The sequence below is a fragment of the Mercenaria mercenaria genome, chromosome 3 (assembly GCF_021730395.1).
Source record: "Mercenaria mercenaria strain notata chromosome 3, MADL_Memer_1, whole genome shotgun sequence".
NCBI classification, from domain to species: domain Eukaryota; kingdom Metazoa; phylum Mollusca; class Bivalvia; order Venerida; family Veneridae; genus Mercenaria; species Mercenaria mercenaria.
The window spans coordinates 28,512,982-28,532,543 of NC_069363.1; the positions used below are offsets into that span (position 1 = coordinate 28,512,982).

At 37.1% G+C, this 19,562-nt stretch overlaps 1 protein-coding gene across 2 annotated transcripts in view; it reads left to right on the forward strand.

Moving 5' to 3' along the window:
- Positions 1-19,562, forward strand: part of LOC123525204 (phosphatidylinositol 3-kinase regulatory subunit alpha-like) — a 312,914-nt gene that overhangs the window by 267,479 nt on the left and 25,873 nt on the right. For both annotated transcript variants that reach the window (XM_053538091.1, XM_045304060.2), the window contains exon 8: positions 14,284-14,364. In XM_053538091.1, coding sequence (XP_053394066.1) covers positions 14,284-14,364 — 81 coding nt within the window. The remainder of the gene's footprint in view (positions 1-14,283; positions 14,365-19,562) is intronic.

A 19,562-nucleotide genomic window follows, 5' to 3' on the forward strand; every position in this document is an offset into this window, starting at 1 on the left:
CTAAATCATTTAACAGAGGATTTTATATGCAATACATAGCTAAAATGGATATTGTTTCAGGATTTTCATCTAAAGGTATATGCGTCTTTGTCTTTGTGTGTATGACGGTGGCAAGGGCTTTTCAAAACTGTGTGCCATTAGAAGGCAGGTCTCAGGACTGTAGGTATTGCGTAAATGCGAGCACGAGCACATTAAATTCGGGTTGTTCAAAAATTAGGAGTTTTCTTATAAACATAGTAACTCACTCTCTTTTTAGATTTGAACGAAAGTAATTAATCTATGTGAATATAAATAAATACACACTTAAAACATTTTTCGATTTCGCTCCGCGATATCTTTGGTGATTTATTTAGAGGTTATGGAAAAACATTTAACAACCGATGTATTTAGAGATTGTTCAAACGATCGGTCAATTTGCATGGAAAAGGGATGGGAGATTTGCTCTGCATAACTTGTATCATCAACTGTTCATCATATGTAATTCTTGACATATCACAACCGACATCTTCTCCCGTTAGGTGGACTTTCCTGTGTTTTTAAACGTCGTTACAGCAACGCCACTCTAATACATATCTGACTGCCTCAAATGACAAAATAAATGTTGTTTAGCAGTATTTACATCTAACAACAGAATCCTGAAGAAGGAAAAAGTATCATCCTAAATCTGTAACACATTCAAAAGCAGCATCCCACAACTGTAACATATCCGGCTAAACTGCAACATTCTATAAAACCACGAAATATTAGATCAACAGTAATTTTTCTACCTCGTTTTATAAGTCCATGCCTGAAGAGGGTTTTAATCAATGCAAATTAGCATGAAATACGGTGGGAATATCTTTTAATCAATTTCTTTTAGATATTTTTATTTCAAAATTTCATTTTTTTTCATAAAACGCTTGATTGACATCAATAAACTGCGTTTCGCAGGTTAAGCCATGTCTCAACAGACGTGCATATCACTGATCTAGAAACACAATTTTTATTTTTTGGAAAAAAGAGATAAATCTTTACCACATCTTTGGCAAACAAAATACCGACAGCTATTATTATCCTCCGAATGCTGTAATGTTATCCAGGAATACTGTAACAGAAGCATCCTAAATCTGTAACATGATATCCTCCACAACCGAGTCTCGTGTAACAGTTCCTCCCTTCCCCCCCCCCGTGAGTAAGAGCTTAAATCTCTACATACAAAATATGAAGTATCCCCTTAATGAACACACATGCAATGCTGTGGGTGGAGGTGGGGGTTGGGCGGAGGGAGTATTGCATTTTGCAGAAGGGGAGCATTAAATATTTTTGACCTCTAAGAATTTGTTTAGGGTTAATACAGTATGTTAGTTCTACAATTTTTTCTTAAAATTTGTGCCAGCTTTTTTTTTGTAAATGCTTTAATTGCTACAACATGTGTTTTTGAAGGCTTGTACAGTGAGTGTAGCTGTATGAAGCACATGGTATAAAACTAATGAGAAGTTTCAAATAAGATTTGGCATTAGGCGAGGTGAGGTAGGTCTGGTTCTGATGGTATTCATAGGCTGATGTTGCTATTTCTGGCTGTTACCAGACAGAACAGCAAAATGTTTTTGTCTGTAAGTCTACTACACTTAGCAGGTGGCAAAATTCTGATAAAGGTAGGAATATTTTCTACATTTTCCTGTTAGAACAGCTGCAAGTGAAGGGTTGAGTGGGTCACAATGATTCTATTTTTGTCACATTTTATTTTTGATGGTCAGTTTCTGGAAAAAGAAACTGTGGGGTGAACAGAAATCAGCATTAAGTTGTTCTTTAAGTAGATTGTGACAGTTTTTCATATGCCTCTTTGAATATGCTAATTCAATGTATTTATTTAATGGAAACAACTTTGAATACACGGCCAACATGTTTGTATCTAGCATCAGTAAGAAAAAGTGCAAAATGTATAAGAGTAGTATAAGTAATCTAAAACTGATAGGAACATATCAACTACATAAGGTGAAAATAATGCAAAATGTAGTTAAAATGAAAATCATGGCATTATATGACCTTAATAATTTGTAAGGTAAAAAGATGAAATCAAAGCAACATAAGATAAAAAGTAGTTAATAAATGATGATAAAAGCAACATACCGTAGATACCCATGTATAATGCGCAGTTTTTTGACCCTCGGGACCACCCCCGAATCGTGGGTGCGCATAATACACAGGTATAGACAATTTTCCAACTTCAAAACAAGTTTGTTACCGATGTTCGCCATTTTGGTAAAGGGAAACTACTCCCCGCGCTTACTGTCTCCGCTAAAATCTAAGATTGCCGTTACGTTCCGTAAAAGATCGAATTGTTTATTTTTCTTTCAAACAAAATTAATTTCATATAAATTTAAAAGTATTTTGACGAAAGAAATGTTTACAAATCACAAAAATTATAATACTAATTAAAGATCGAGAATTATCTTTAACCGAGATCAAACTGTGAACAACATAATTGACACGAGGTGACACGTTAATTGCCGGTAAGTACTGGCTTTATGATTGTGACAAAAAGACTATCACACCTTTTGTTATCAGTTTGAATTGAGAAGCTCATGTCATTTTGAAAGATACCATTCCGAAATATTGAATCAGCAGCTATTTATTTATTCAAAATAGTGAATTAAAAAAGGTAAAACAACAAATATAACAATAATTTACTGGTTTTATTTTCGAGAAAACAAAAATCGATAGTACCGTGAACCCGATGCTGCTCTCCGCCGCGGAGATAAAATTTATTACCGGTGTCGATGTAAACCCTACTTTCGTTTTCCATCCACCTCAAAATTGACCAAAATTTTTTTTTTTTTTTTTTTTTTTTTTTTTTTCCCAGGATTTTGGACTAAGATCGGGGGTGCGCATTATACACGGGTATCTACGGTAAGGTGAATATAAAACCGTACTGTAGTGTTACAACATTAGAAACTGAACATTATTTTTTAACAGTAAGCAGCCCTTTGTCTTTTAAAATGGATTGATCTTAGTGTACTTAATTGTTATAATAAGCCTTAATCGTGTAACAAGTTGTGGAAAAATGTCAAAGTCTTACAATAGACCTGGACAAGACTGACGTCAATTCAGGCTTCAGTGATCTCAGTTAATATGTAATTAATGTGGAGTCATGGATTACTTGCTGACTTATGGGCTGTCTGTTCAAGCCTTCAATAAAGCCTTAACCTTAATCTTTATGGTACTATATTTAGAACCAGTTGAGTTTTAAGTGTCTTTTTGGCTTGTGCGTGCTTTAACTGGCCTATTTTTAGAGCTCCAAGAGTTTTTTTAGGCATTTTTAAAAAGAGGAATATTTGTTGCCAGTATTGCAAAATGATGTGTAGATTACACAGTTGTTTCTCTTTCATATTCTTGTTAGTAAAAATTATACATTGAGGATATTTGTTTGTGCTGTTATTATAACTTGGTGATGACCCTTAGCGATTACATGGTCCCTTGACCTACTGACCTACTTTCTTGTTTTTCAAGATATTGCCATACAATTTGGACCATTTATACAGTTTTGAACACACATCTCAAAACTGAGTTTCAGTGACCTTGATTTTGGCTTACTGACCTATACTTTCTTCTTTTTAAGGTAAGCAATGAAATTTTGAGATCTTGCACAGTTTTGCACAACATTTTTTTGTGCATGATCTTTGTGTACAATTTTCTTCCTGTACAATATACAAATGCAATGTATCATATTTTCAATAACCCTGTTCCTCTGACAATAAGCTGCTGTCTTGTGGTATTCATCACATTTAGTGATAGGTCTTGTTTCTTTTACAGATAGACTGTATGATAATTTCTGTGAGGGATAGACTGTATGATAATTTCTGTAAGAGATAAGACTGTATGATAATTTTTGTACAATATTTTCTTCTAGGGATAGACTGTATGATAATTTCTGTAAGGGATAAATAATTGTATTATTATTTCTGTAAGGAATAGACTGTATGATAATTTCTGTGAGAGATGGACTGTATGATAATTTCTGTAAGGGACAGACTGTATGATGTTTTCTGTAAGGGATAGACTGTATGATAATTTCTATATGATAATTTCTGTGAGAGATAGACTGTATGATAATTTTTAGCTCGACTATTCGAAGAATAAGTAGAGCTATCCTACTCACCACGGCGTCGGCGTCACACCTTGGTTAAGTTTTTCGTACCAGTCCACATTTTGACAAAGTCTTTTGAGATAAAGCTTTGAAACTTTCAACACTTGTTTACCATCATCATGACCAGTTATAGGCAAGAGTACATAACTCCATCAGGGATTTTGGCTGAATTATGGTCCCTTTTGACTTAGAAATCATGGTTAAGTTTTTCGTACCAGTTCATATTTTGACAATGTCTTTTGAGATAAAGCTTTGAAACTTTCAACACTTGTTTACCATCATCATGACCAGTTATAGGCAAGAGTACATAACTCCATCAGGGATTTTGGCTGAATTATGGCCCCTTTCGACTTAGAAATCTTGGTTAAGTTTTTCGTACCAGTTTATATTTTTTGTAAAGTGTTTGACATATGGCTTTAAAACTTTTATCACCTGTTTAGTATAATAGTCTCTATCTGTAGGAAAGAGAAAATAACTCTGTCATCTATTTTGGCTGAATTATGGCCCTTTTTGGACTTTGAAATTAGTTCTGTTTTCATACAAGTCCATGTTTTGTCAAAACTATTTGACATATGGCTTTTAAACTTTGAACACTTGTTTATCATTATGATTTCCATCTGTAGGCAAGAGTACATAACTATTTTGACTGAATTATGGCCCTTTTTGAACTTTGAAATTGGCTCATATATTGCAACATTGTTTGTCTAATCTATTTATTTCTTTTGTCTGAATATCCATGGAAATATTTTGACCCCATTCTTCAATCAATTCTTCGAATAGTCGAGCGCGCTGTCATCAGACAGCTCTTGTTGTAAGGGATAGACTGTATGATAATTTCAGACTGTATGATAATTTTTATACAATAATTATGTCTCCCCTGTTTTTGCCCTATCCGTCCGTCCGTACGTCACACTTAATTTCCGAGCAATAACTGGAAAACCATTTGACTTAAAACCTTCAAACTTCATAGGTTGGTAGGGCTTATGGAGGAGACGACCCCTATTGTTTTTGGGGTCACACTGTCAAAGGTCAAGTTCACAGGGGCCTGAACATGGAAAACCATTTCCGATCAATAACTCGAAAATGACTTGACCCAGAATGTTGAAACTTAATAGGATGATTGGTCATGCAGAGTAGATGACCCCTATCGATTTTGGGGTCACTCTGTTAAAGGTCAAGGTCACAGGGGCCTGAACATCAAAAACCATTTCCAATCAATAACTCGAGAACCTCTCAACCCAGAATGTTGAAACTTCATAGGATGATTGTTCCTACAGAGTAAATGACCCCTACTTGTTTTTAGGGTCACTCCAGTAAAGGTCAAGGTCACAGGGGCCTGAACATTGATATACATTTCCGATCAATAACTTGAGAACCTCTTGACCCAGAATGTTGAAACTTCATAGGATAATTGAACATGCAGAGTAGATGACCCCTATCGATTTTGGGGTCACCCTGTTAAAGGTCAAGGTCACAGGAGCCTGAACATGGAAAACAATTTCTGATCTATAACTTGAGAACCACTTGACCCAGAATGTTGAAACTTCATAGGATGATTGAACATGCAGAGTAGATTACCCCTATTGATTTTTGGGTCAGTGTATTAAAGGTCAAGGTCACAGGGGCCTGGTCATGTAAAATCATTTCCGGAAAATAATTTGACCCACTTGACCTAGAATTTTGAAACTTAATAGGATGATTGGACATGCAGAGTAGATGACCCCTATTTATTCTGGGTCACTTGATCAAAGGTCAAGGTCACAGGAGCCTGAACAGTGACTTGAGAACCACTAGGCCAAGAGTGTTGAAACTTAGCGGGATGTCTGGACATGCCAAGTAGATGATCCCTATTGCAGCCAGCCAACCATCAGTGTCTCTTTGACTCTTGACCCCTATTGACTTCCTGCCTATAGGACTTTGCATTGGGGGAGACATGCGCTTTTTAGCTCACCTGAGCAATGCTCAGGTGAGTTTTTCTGATCGCTCGATGTCCGTCGTCCGTCGTCTGTCGTCTGTCGTCCGTCGTCTGTCAACATTTAGCTTGTGTATGCGATAGAGGCTGTATTTTTCAATTAATCTTCATGAATATTGGTCAGAATGATAACCTTGATGAAATCTAGGCCGAGTTCGAAAATGGGTCATCTCGGGTCAAAAACTAGGTCACTAGGTCAAATCAAAGAAAAACCTTGTGTATGCGATAGAGGCTGTATTTTTCAATTCTTCCTCATGAATATTGGTCAGAATGATAACCTTGATGAAATCTAGGCCGAGTTCGAAAATGGGTCATCTCAGGTCAAAAACTAGGTCACTAGGTCAAATCAAAGAAAAACCTTGTGTATGCGATAGAGGCTGTATTTTTCGATTGATCTTCATGAATTTTGGTCAGAATGATTGCCTTGATGAAATCTAGGCCGAGTTCCAAAATGGGTCATCTCAGGTCAAAATCTAGGTCACTAGGTCAAATCAAAGAAAAACCTTGTGTATGCGATAGAGGCGGTATTTTTCAATTGATCTCCATGAATTTTGGTCAGAATGATTACCTTGATGAAATCTAGGCCGAGTTGGAAAATGGGTCATCTGGGGTCAAAAACTAGGTCACTAGGTCATATCACGTAAAAACCTTGTGTATGTGATAGAGGCTGTATTTTTCAATTGATCTTTATGAATTTTGGTCAGAATGATTGCCTTGATGAAATTTAGACCAAGTTCGAAAATGGGTCATCTGGGGTCAAAAACTAGGTCACTAGGTCAAATCAAAGAAAAACCTTGTGTATGCAATAGAGGCTGTATTTTTCAACTGATCTTCATGAAATTTAGCCAGAATGATTATCTTGATAAAATCTAGGCTGATTTCGAAAATGGGTCATCTGGGGTCAAAAACTTAGTCACTAGCTCAAATCGAAGAAAAACATTGTGTATGCAATAGAGGCTGTATTTTTCAATTAATCTTCATGAATATTGGTCAGAATGATAACCTTGATGAAATCTAGGCCGAGTTCGAAAATGGGTCATCTCAGGTCAAAAACTAGGTCACTAGGTCAAATAAAAGAAAAACCTTGTGTATGCGATAGAGGCTGTATTTTTCAATTGATCTTCATGAATATTGGTCAGAATGATAGCCTTGATGAAATCTAAGACGAGTTCGAAAATGGGTCATCTCGGGTCAAAAACTAGGTCACTAGGTCAAATCAAAGAAAAACCTTGTGTATGCGATAGAGGCTGTATTTTTCAATTGATCTTCATGAATTTTGGTCAGAATGATTACCTTGATGAAATCTAGGCCGAGTTCGAAAATGGGTCATCTCAGGTCAAAAACTAGGTCACTAGGTCAAATCAAAGAAAAACCTTGTGTATGCGATAGAGGCTGTATTTTTCAATTGATCTTCATGAATTTTGGTCAGAATGATTGCCTTGATGAAATCTAGGCCGAGTTCCAAAATGGGTCATCTCGGGTCAAAAACTAGGTCACTAGGTCAAATCAAAGAAAAACCTTGTGTATGCGATAGAGGCGGTATTTTTCAGTTGATCTCCGTGAATTTTGGTCAGAATGATTACCTTGATGAAATCTAGGCCGAGTTCGAAAATGGGTCATCTGGGGTCAAAAACTAGGTCACTAGGTCATATCACGTAAAAACCTTGTGTATGTGATAGAGGCTGTATTTTTCAATTGATCTTTATGAATTTTGGTCAGAATGATTGCCTTGATGAAATTTAGACCAAGTTCGAAAATGGGTCATCTGGGGTCAAAAACTAGGTCACTAGGTCAAATCAAAGAAAAACCTTGTGTATGCAATAGAGGCTGTATTTTTCAACTGATCTTCATGAAATTTAGCCAGAATGATTACCTTGATAAAATCTAGGCTGATTTCGAAAATGGGTCATCTGGGGTCAAAAACTTAGTCACTAGCTCAAATCGAAGAAAAACATTGTGTATGCAATAGAGGATGTATTTTTCAATTGATCTTCATGAAATTTGGTCAGAGTGATTGCCTTGATGAAAACTAGGTCGGTTTTGAATATGGGTTATCTGAGGTCAAAAACTAGGTCACTAGGTCAAATTAAAGAAAAATCTTGTGTATGCGATAGAGACTGTTTTTTTCAGTTGATATTTATGAAATTTGGTCAGGTTGATTGCCTTAATGAAATCTAGGTCGAATTTGAATATGGGTCATCTGAGGTCAAAAACTAGGTCACTTGGTCAAATCAAAGAAAAAACTTGTGTATGTGATAGAGGCTGTATTTTTCAGTTGATCTTCATGAATTTTGGTCAGAATGATTGCCTTGATAAAATCTAGGTCGAGTTTGAACATGGGTCATCTAGGGTCAAAAACTAGGTCATATCTAAGAAAATGCTTGTTTTATCGCAAGAGACCAATTTTTTGGTCCAATCTTAATGAAAATTGGTCAGAATATTTGTTTCCATGAAATCACTAGGTCAAACATGTTTTACACTGTTATGGAGTGTTTCTTAGGTGAGCGACCTAGGGCCATCTTGGCCCTCTTGTTTACAAAAGCAATTTCTAGTTTCTTCTAGGGATAGACTGTATGATAATTTCTGTGAGGGATAGACTGCATAATAATTTCAGACTGTATGATAATTTTGGTTCAATAATTTCTTTGAGGGATAGACTGTATGATCATTTCTGTGAGGGAATTAGACTGTATGTTAATTATGTCCCCCACTGGGGGAGACATATTGTTTTTGCCCTGTCTGTCCGTCCTTCCGTCCGTCACACTTCATTTCCGATCAATAGAGAACATTTTGCCCTATGGTGGCAGGGCTTATAAAGTAGATCACCCCTATTGTTTTTGGGGCCACTACATCAAAGGTCAATGTCACAGGGACCTGAACATGGAAAACCATTTCCGATCAATAACTTGAGAACCACTTGACCCAGAATGTTGAAACTTCATAGGATGATTGGTCATGCAGAGTATATGTCCCTATTGATTTTGGGGTCACTCTGTTAAAGGTCAAGGTCACAGGGCCTGAACATGGAAAACCATATCCAATCAATAACTTGAGAACCACTTGACCCAGAATGTTGAAACTTCATAGGATGATTGATCATGCAGAATAGATGACCCCTATTGATTTTGGGGTCACTCTGTTAAAGGTCAAGGTCACAGGGGCCCGAACATGGAAAACCATTTCCAATCAATTACTTGAGAACTACTTGACCCTTGATGTTGAAATTTCATAGGATGATTGATCACGCAGAGTAGATGACCCCTATTGATTTTTGGGTCTCTCTGTTAAAGGTCAAGGTCACCGGGGCCTGAACATGGAAAACCAGTTCCCATCAATAACTTGAGTACTACTTGACCCAGAAGTTGAAACTTCATAGGATGATTGGACATGCAGAGGAGATGAATCCTATCAATTTTGGGGTCACTCCATCAAAGGTCAAGGTCACAGGTTCCCGAACATGGAAAACCATTTCCGATCAGTAACTTGAAAACCACCTGACCCAGAATGTTGAAACGTCATAGGATGACCGGTCATACAGAGTAAATGACCCCTATTGATTTTGGGGTCACTCTGTTAAAAGTCAAGTTCACAGGGGCCTGAACATGGAAAACCATTTCCGATCAAAAACTTGAGAACTGCTTGACCCAGAATGTTGAAACTTCATAGGATGATTGGACATGCAGAGCAGATGACTCTTATTGATTTTGGGGTCACTCTGTTAAAGGTCAGGGTCACAGGGGCACAAACATGGAAAACCATTTCTGGTCAGTAACTTGAGAACCACCTGACCTAGAATGTTAAAATTAAATAGGATGACCGGACATGCAGAGTAGATGACCCCTATTGATTTTGGGGTCACTCTTTAAAGGTCAAGGTCACAGGGGCACAAACATTGAAAACCATTTCCAGTCAGTAACTTGAGAACCACCTGACCTAGAATGTTAAAATTAAATAGGATGATTGGACATGCAGAGTAGATGACCCCTATTGATTTTGGGGTCACTCTATTAAAGGTCAAGGTCGCAGCGGACAGAACATGGAAATCCATTTCCTATCAATAACTTGAGAACCATTTGACCTAGAATCTTCAAACTTCATAGGGTGATAGGACTTACAGAGTAAATGATCTGTAATATTTTTGGGGTCACTCCATGAAAGGTCAAGGTCACAGGGGGCTGAACATCGAAAACGCTTTCCAATCAGTAACTTGAGAACCACTTGACCAAGAATGTTGAAACTTAATAGGATGACCCCTACTGATTTTGGGGTAACTCAGTTAAAGGTCAAGGTCACAGGGGCTGAACATAGAAAACGGTTTCCCATTCATAACTTGAGAACCATTAGGCCCAGAATGTGGAAACTTAGTGGGATGATTGGACATGCCAAGTAGATGATCCCTATTGTAGCCAACCATCTGTGTCTCTTTGACTTCCGCTCCTGTTCCCTGTTGACTTCTTGCTTATACGACTGTGCATTGGGGGAGACATGCGCTTTTCTACAAGAACATCTTCTAGTTTCTTCTAGCTGTGGACTGTTTAATAATACAGTTTTGACCCTCCTTTAAGCAGTGACCTAGTCTGGCTAGCGACTAGATAATCTTTTTTTTAGGAAAAATAATTCTGTTATATATTCTGACTTCATCAGTCTTGGCTCTGATTATCTAGCGTGTGTTTTGAGAAGAAAAGAGACATAATTATACAGAATTTGAATAGCCTCAAGAGTTATCTCCTGTGATCAAAACACAGGGTCTGAACACAGACTAGTTCTAGTAGTAGTGACCCTATAATGACATTGGTGGCATACAAAGTCATATAGCTCCTGTAAGCTTTAGTTTTCAGCCTAGGAATGTCTAAAGAATATACAAGAATACACAACACCACTGAAATGGCTGGTTATCATTATGGGTCCATTTCTCACAAAGTGTTAAAAATATACCCCAAAACAGGTATAAAGGTGCAGCCTGATAGGCAATACCACAATTAGAACAGTGGAAAAAAAGGCGTTTTGTACACAGTTGAACAATGTAACAAAGACAGAAACAGTTCTTCTGTTATAAAGGGTTTAACTTAGGTAAGTGACAGAATAATACTGATGTCATTTCTACTGTTTTCTAGGTTTACTTGCTTGCACAAAATGCAGTAACATACATATGGTATAACTAGTTGTTAAATAACTATAAAATATATGTATGCCCTTTATTTGCAGTAAATTACCTCATCTTTTGAAGTGGTTGTTACTTATGAATATAAATATTTCAAGGTGCTGTCTATAAATATCTTTACAAATTACATATATGTGTGTGACACTTTCAAGAAAAGAACCATCGAAGCTTGAGCTAGTATAATGTAAAAATTGAAAACCACAAATTTCAGCTGATTTTATTGATGTTTCAAAGGGAAATGTTTGTATAGGTTTTAGATATGAGAGATTGTAACATGCCCATCACTTTTTTATACCCCTTACTAGAATGACTTGATACTAATGCAGATGTAACCTGTGACCATTCCTCATCTTCAGACATCACCTGACCTCAGTTTGACCTTGACCTTGACCTCATTTTGGAATTAAGTTGCTTTATATGGGCCATCTTTTGGTTAACCAAATGGGACCGTTTCGTCTAGCATCAATACCGCTTACAAGAATGAATTGATACTAATACAGATGTAACCTGTGACCATTCCTCATCTTCAAACATCACCTGACCTCAGTTTGACCTTGACCTCATTTTGACCTTGACCTCATTTTGGACTTAGGTTGCTTTATATGGGCCATCTCTTGGTTAACCAAATGGGACTGTTTCGTCTAGCATTAATAGTGCTTACAAGAACCACTTGACACAAAACCTTCAAACTTGATAGCATTATTGGGCTTATGAAGTAGATGATTATTACTATTTTGGGGGTCAATAAGTCAAAGGTCAAGGTCACAGGGACTTGAACATACAAAACTATTTCTACATGTTAACTTGAGAATCACTTGACCCAGAACCTTCAAACTTGATAGCATGATTTGGCTTAATGAAGTAGAGCTTATATCATATTTGTTAAAAATTTGTGCTAACAACTCTATATATAATCATATGAAATTCATTAGAAATACAAAATTGTTATTACCTCCCTTTGCCAGTCTTGGTTGTGCAACCAAGATAGATTGGAAATAAAGCACTCAAAATAAAACAATTGCCTTTTGATGAAGATTGTTGTGATATCCTGATATCTGTTAAATGCAAACACATAGTTAGAAGTAAGAAATACACAGCTTCATTTTAAAGGATGATAATTACAAAATTTCATAAAAGTCAATAAAACATAATTATATTAATTTTGCAATAGGGATCTAACACTATGTTTTGGGTCAGTTTGTTCCTGAAATAAATTGAACTAAATATACTAAAGCGAAAAATGCCTTGAAATGTTATCAGATCTTATGGAAAGAAATTGTTTTAAATTTATTTTTCCGAGTGCTTCACTTAATGAAATACCACGATGTACTTCAGAAATGCATATTTTACAATTTGAGAAGTGCAACCAAATTGACCTTTTTGTAAGACAGCTTGCACGTCTAAAAGATACATTAACCCCCATTAGCTGACCAGTTCAATACATGGACATATTAGACCCTGTTGTCGACCTTTGTACAATGTGAAATAATAAGTTCTTTAAATATTTACTCTTTGTCATATATGTAAGTAATCCTTGGTCAAATATTGGTTACACCAGTCAAGTCCAGTTTTTGGACATTTTAAATTCTATATAATTATGTCAAACTATATATACATGTCCAGGTCACCTTGGATTAATCAAAGATTTGCATTAGATTCAAAGATATACATGCATTAGCAAGAGTATGCTAGTACATGCTATAATGTTATTGAATGGCTTGCCGGTGAATAGTCAAAACTATTGCCTCGGGTTGGAGCCATTCAGTAAGTGTTTTATTGCATGACATTAGAATATTTTTTCACAGTTCATTTCTTTCACTTTAGTCCTGCAAAATTTAGTCTTGAACTTAAATAAACTGGCCAATAGGTATGAAACTGCAGTTTATATATGGAGTCAGGTAATAATTCCTGTTATTATACCTCACATAAATGACCAATGCAAATTTCCCATTAGTTTAACTTAAATAATATATCATATTCCCCAGTGATTTTATATCACATGCGCAAAATCGTTATTTTCAATTTCTGTGCAGGTGATATGATCCATAATTACATATCACATGCGCAACAGTGTTATTTTATTTTTCTGCGCATGTGATATTATTGCTTCATATCACCCGTTGAGAGATTGATACTTTCGCATTGATTATTTTCTTTTTTATGCTACGTGCAAAATATTTCGAAAACAATTTTTCATCAGATATTGAATCGAAACTACAACAATAACTTTGGAAATGATCTAACTAAGAAAATGAGTACTCACACTTATATGTTTCATTTAGAAAAAAGAAAGTTATCGCCGTTTTTCGAATGCTACTGTTTGACTCAATGTTGAAATATTAGAATAAATATAGGGGTCAGCGATATGTAAACGTCTCAACTAAATCTATCAAAAAAGTCTTATTACAGCAAAGTCGCCACAAATTATGAGTGCTAACAAGTAAAGACTCTTTAATTCTGTCTTCATTATTTGGTTAGTAATTACTTTTTAATGTTAAATAAACTACTATGTTGATTTTCCAGTAAATGCTTTGACCCTTATAAGCTTTCGGTATAATAAAATAAATATTGCATTCCTGAGAGGGTGATATGAAAAATGTTCACCCCTCGAAATATGAATATAGACCTTGGCTGGCGCCTCAGTCAATATTCATATATCTCGCGGTGAACATTTTTCATATCACCCTCTCAGAAATGCAATATTTATATAATATATAAGACAGAAAAATTTGAACTATAATTGACATTTGAAAGATGCAGTATTATATATGAAGAATTTCATTATTGATGGTTGATTTAAAAAAATAAAAGTTAAATATTGTATATGCATGAACATTGGATTCCTTGTACAACCGTTTGATCAGAGACCACCAGTTCAAAAAAGTTCAGGGAACTTACTGGGAATTAGGTAATGTTTGTCCATTCTGATTGGTATTAAATTTCTGGAGAAATTATTCTGCATGAGCATGTGTATTTGATATTTTGGCAGAAGTTATTTTACAGTATTGATATTATATATTTTAGGATCTTGGAATAAAAGATGATTTTCACCAGAAAGCCATCTTGGTATGTGTGGATGAACTGTGTGGCAGAAATCCTGATGAGGTATCATTTAATTTTTACTTGAGGACTTCTAACTAAAAGTATATTACATGAATATTACATTCTAATAAAAATGATATAGAAAATGACCACCCTAAGAAATACAAAATAGTGAGCTTTTAGGATTAATGAATGTCCATTGTCCACAATTTCTTTAAGGAACATCTCCTCCTAAACCACAAAGCTGATTTCAACCAAACTTCATGGGAATGTCCCTTGGATGGTCCCCTTTCAGGTTTGTTCTAATCTAACGTCATCAATGCATAATTCTGGTTGCCATGGCAATCGAAGGAATAAATTTAAAAGTCTTCTTAGAAACTGCTGACCCTATTGAGAAATAATTTCACAGAAATGTTCCTTATTTCCTTCCTGACATTCTAACAAATTCTTTCAAATCATTCTGTTTCATTTAAAATCATGGCCATGAGGTGGCATATTGACTCTGTGGAAAACTTGGAAATCGTCTCAGAAACTCCTTGCCCAACTTCAGAATTACTCATACTCCTGCTGACCTGTTCCTTAACTGACTGCTGTACCATATTTCCTCTATTAAAAACATGGCCGCCAGGGGGCAGGGCTAGTTTTCACTATATAGCTATATGGGTGACTTTGGTGACCCACTACCGAATTCCTTTAAATCGTTCTGTTTCCTGTAAGAACATGGCATGCCAAGATGCAAGGTTAGTTTTCCCCATATGGCTATAATGTATAACTGTAAAAATCTTCTCCTCTGAAATTGCTGGCGTGATTGTAAAATAATTTTACACGTAATTATATTTCTTAGGTTGCCCTCTTCCAGATTCCTTCAAGCTCCAACCCACATTACCCCCATTGTCACTTCACAGCTGGCCCCCACAATTTTGCTGTTTACTTTTAGTTTCTTACGTTTCTTGATATTGTATCTTAGTATTATTAAAATACCATCATCAGCATTATTCCCCTCACTGCTCCCTCCTCCTTCCCTCCCCCAACTCCCCCACACAAATTTTTGTGTGTGTATTATGTGTCATCATTCACCTCCTTCCCCCTGGCCTACCCTCATACAAACACATTGTCATTTGCAAGTTGTACTTATTATGCCCCCGAAGGGAGGCATATTAGTTTTCAACTATCCGTCCATTACTTCACTCATTCGTTAGTTCGTCACGTTAACTTTTTGCATGAAGGCACTTTACTCGCGAACCACTGCACCCAGGACCTTCAGACTTCACATGCTGATATTACTTATTGAGTACATGACCCCTATTGACTTTGGGGTCACCAGGTCAAAGGTCAAGGCGCTGCAGGGGCATTTGTCACCATTAGTGACAGTTCTTGTTTTTATGCCCCCGAAGGGAGGCATATAGTTTTTGAACCGTCTGTCAGTCTGTCGGTCTGTCCGCAATTTTCGTGTCCGGTCCATATCTTTGTCATCGATGGATTGATTTTCAAATAACTTGGCATGAATGTGTACCACAGTAAGACGACGTGTCGCGCGAAAGACCCAGGTCCGTAGCTCAAAGGTCAAGGTCACACTTAGACTTTAAAGGTCATTTTTCATGATAGTTGGGCGTGTCCGGTCCATATCTTTGTCATCCATGGATGGATTTTCAAATAACTTGGCATGAATGTGTACCACAGTAAGACGACGTGTCGCGTGCAAGACCCAGGTCCGTAGCTCAAAGGTCAAGGTCACACTTAGACGTTAAAGGTCATTTTTCATGATAGTGCATTCGTGTCCGGTCCATATCTTTGTCATCCATGGATGGATTTTCAAATAACTTGGCATAAATGTGTACCACAGTAAGACGATGTGTCGTGCGCAAGACCCAGGTCCGTAGCTCAAAGGTCAAGGTCACACTTAGACGTTAAAGGTCATATTTCAACATAGTGCATTGATGGGCGTGTCCGGTCCATATCTTTGTCATTCATGCTTGGATTTTAAAAATATTGGGCATGGATGTGTACCACAGTAAGACAACGTGTCGCGCGCAAGACCCAGGTCCGTAGGTCAAAGGTCCTAAACTCTAACATTGGCCATAACTATTCATTCAGAGTGCCATCGGGGGCATGTGTCATCCTATGGAGACAGCTCTTGTTATTATTATTATTATACCAGATTTATATAGCGCCCTTTTCATGATGAACACGTTCAAAGGCGCTTTACATATAGCAATCACAGCCACACAGGGCACGGAATTTATCCTGTACTAGTACAGACACAGAGCGATCTGACTAGAGCGACAGAGTGATAAAGCCCCCAGAACAGATAGAGAGAAATCATTTTTAGCTTGACTGTACAAAATATATGGAGAGCTATCCTACTCACCCCGGCGTCGGCGTCCTCCGCGTCCCCGCCTTTTTAGCTCTCCTGAGCACAAAGTGCTCAGAGGTGAGCTTTAGTGATCGCTCTGTGTCCGGCGTTGTCCGTCGTCAGTCGTCCATCCGGCGTCAACAATTAATGAAACTTGGTCAGAATGTTACCCTCAATAAAATCTTGGACGAGTTTGATATTGGGTCATCTGGGGTCGAAAACTAGGTCACCAGGTCAAATCAAAGGAAAAGCTTGTTAACACTGTAGAGGCCAGATTTATTACATTATCTTCATGAAACTTGGTCAGAATGTTAATCTTGATGATCTCAAGGTCCAGTTTGAATCTGGGTCATGTTGGGTCAAAAACTAGGTCACCAGGTCAGATCAGAGGAAAATCTAGTTTACACTGTAGAGGCCACATTTATGACTGTATCATCATGAAACTTGGTGAGAATGTTAATCTTGATGATCTATAAGTCAAGTTTAAATCTGGGTCAGGTGGGTTCAAAAACTAGGTCACTAGGTCAAATCAAAGGAAAAGCTTGTTAACACTGTAGAGGCCACATTGATGACTGTATCTTCACGAAACTTAGTCAGAATGTTAATCTTGGTGATCTTTGGGTCAAGTTCGAATCTGGGTCATGTCTTATCAAAAACTAGGTCACTGGGTCAAATCAAAGGAAAAGCTAGTTAACACTTTAGAGGCCACATTTTTGACCATATCTTAATGAAACTTGGTCAGAATGTTAATCTTGATAATCTTTAGGTCAGTAGGTCAGGTGAGCGATACAGGACCTTTATGGCCCTCTTGTTTTACACTTTCTCTTTTTTCTCCTTATCTCTGTAATTACTTGATGGATTCGCTTTAAGCTTAAAATAGTTATTCCTCATCATCACCCACATCATATGGCACAAGGACCATAACTCTCACACCAATATTTCATGAATTATCCCCGCTTTTTACTTAGAATTTCAGGTTAAAGTTTTAATGCATTTCACTCTATCTCCCTTATTCCTAAATGGATTTGATTCAAATTGAAAGTAGTTGTTCCACATCATCTCCCACATCATATGACACAAGGCCCATAACTCTGGTACCAATATTTCATGAATTATGCCCCATTTTTACTTAGAATTTCATGTTAAAGTTTTGATACACTTTCACTCTATCTCAGTTATTACTAAATGGATTTGATTCAAACTTGAAATATTGTTCCACCTTATCACCCACATCATATGATCCAGGTGCATAACTCTGGTACCAATTTTTCATGAATTATGCCCTCTTTTACTTAGATTTTAAGGTTAATTCTAATGCATTTTCACTATATCTCAGTTATTACGAAATAGATTTGATTCAAACTTAAAGTAGTTTTCTACATAACCGCCCACATCATATGACACAAGGTGCATAACTCTTCCTCCAATATTTTATGAATTATGCCCCCTTTTTGCTTAGAATTATAGTTATATAATGTTTTGATACACTTTATCTTTACCTCTCTTATTACTTAATATTCTTTACACAGACTCAAGCTATTGTGCAATATCTTCAGCCACCACTGGAGTCATTAAACACTCAACTCCAGTTTCCTCAGATGTGCCCAGTTTCACTATCCAGCATTGAAATAGTCAAGGGGGCTGTCTCCTGTGACAGCTTTTGTTTAGATACAGGCCTGTCCGGCTAACTTACCATAGCTCTTTGCGAATTGACAATCTGGTTCTTTAACGTGCCCGGTGTATAGCACCGATACCCATGAAGCCGTCTTTCCTAGAAAGAACCAGTACAGGCTTCTTAGTTAGGTGGGAGACACTCGAGAGCATCTCAGAAATTTCCAGTGCCTGGACTGGAATTCAAACCCTGGACCTGACAGTCCCCTGGATTGACAGTCAAGCGTGTTACCACTAGACCACAGGCCCACTTTTTTATTAGCTCACCTGAGCACAAAGTGCTCAAAGGTGAGCTTTTGTGATCGCCCAGTGTCCGTCGTCCGTCGTCGTCCGTCATCAACAATTTGACTGTTAACACTCTAGAGGTCACATTTTTGACCCAATCTTTATGAAACTTGGTCAGAATGTTACCCGCAATAAAATCTTGAACGAGTTCGATATTGGGTCATCTGGGGTCAAAAACTAGGTCACCAGGTCAAATCAAAGGAAAAACTTGTTAACACTCTAGAGGTCACAATTTTGGCCCAGTCTTGATGAAACTTGGTCAGAATGTTACCCTCAATAAAATCTTGGACGGGTTAATTATTAGGTCATCTGGGTCAAAAACTAGGTCACCAGGTCAAATCAAAGGAAAAGCTTGTTAACACTCTAGAGGTCACAATTTTGGCCCAGTCTTAATGAAACTTAGTCAAAATGTTACACTAAATAAAATCTTGGGACGAGTTCGATATTGGGTCATCTGGGATCAAAAACTAGGTCCAGGTCAAATCAAAGGAAAAGCTTGTTAACACTGTAGAGGTCGCATTTATGACTGTATCTTCATGAAACTTGGTCAGAATGTTAATATTGATGATGTTAAGATCCAGCTTAAATCTGGGTCATGTAGGATCAAAAACTAGGTCACTAGGTCAAATCAAAGGAAAAGCTAGTTTACACTGTAGAGGCCACATTTATGACCATATCTTAATGAATCTTGGTCAAAATGTTAATCTTGATGATCTATAGCTCAAGTTCAAATCTGGATTAGGTGGGGTCAGAAACTAAGTCACAAGGTCAAATCAAAGGAAAAGCTTGTTACCTCTCTAGAGGCCAGATTTATGACTGTATCTTCATGAAACTTAGTCAGAATGTTAAACTTGAAGATCTTTAGGACGTGTACGAATCTGGGTCATGTTGGGTCAAAAACTATGTCACCGGGTCAAATCAAAGGAAAAGCTAGTTAACACTTTAGAGGCCA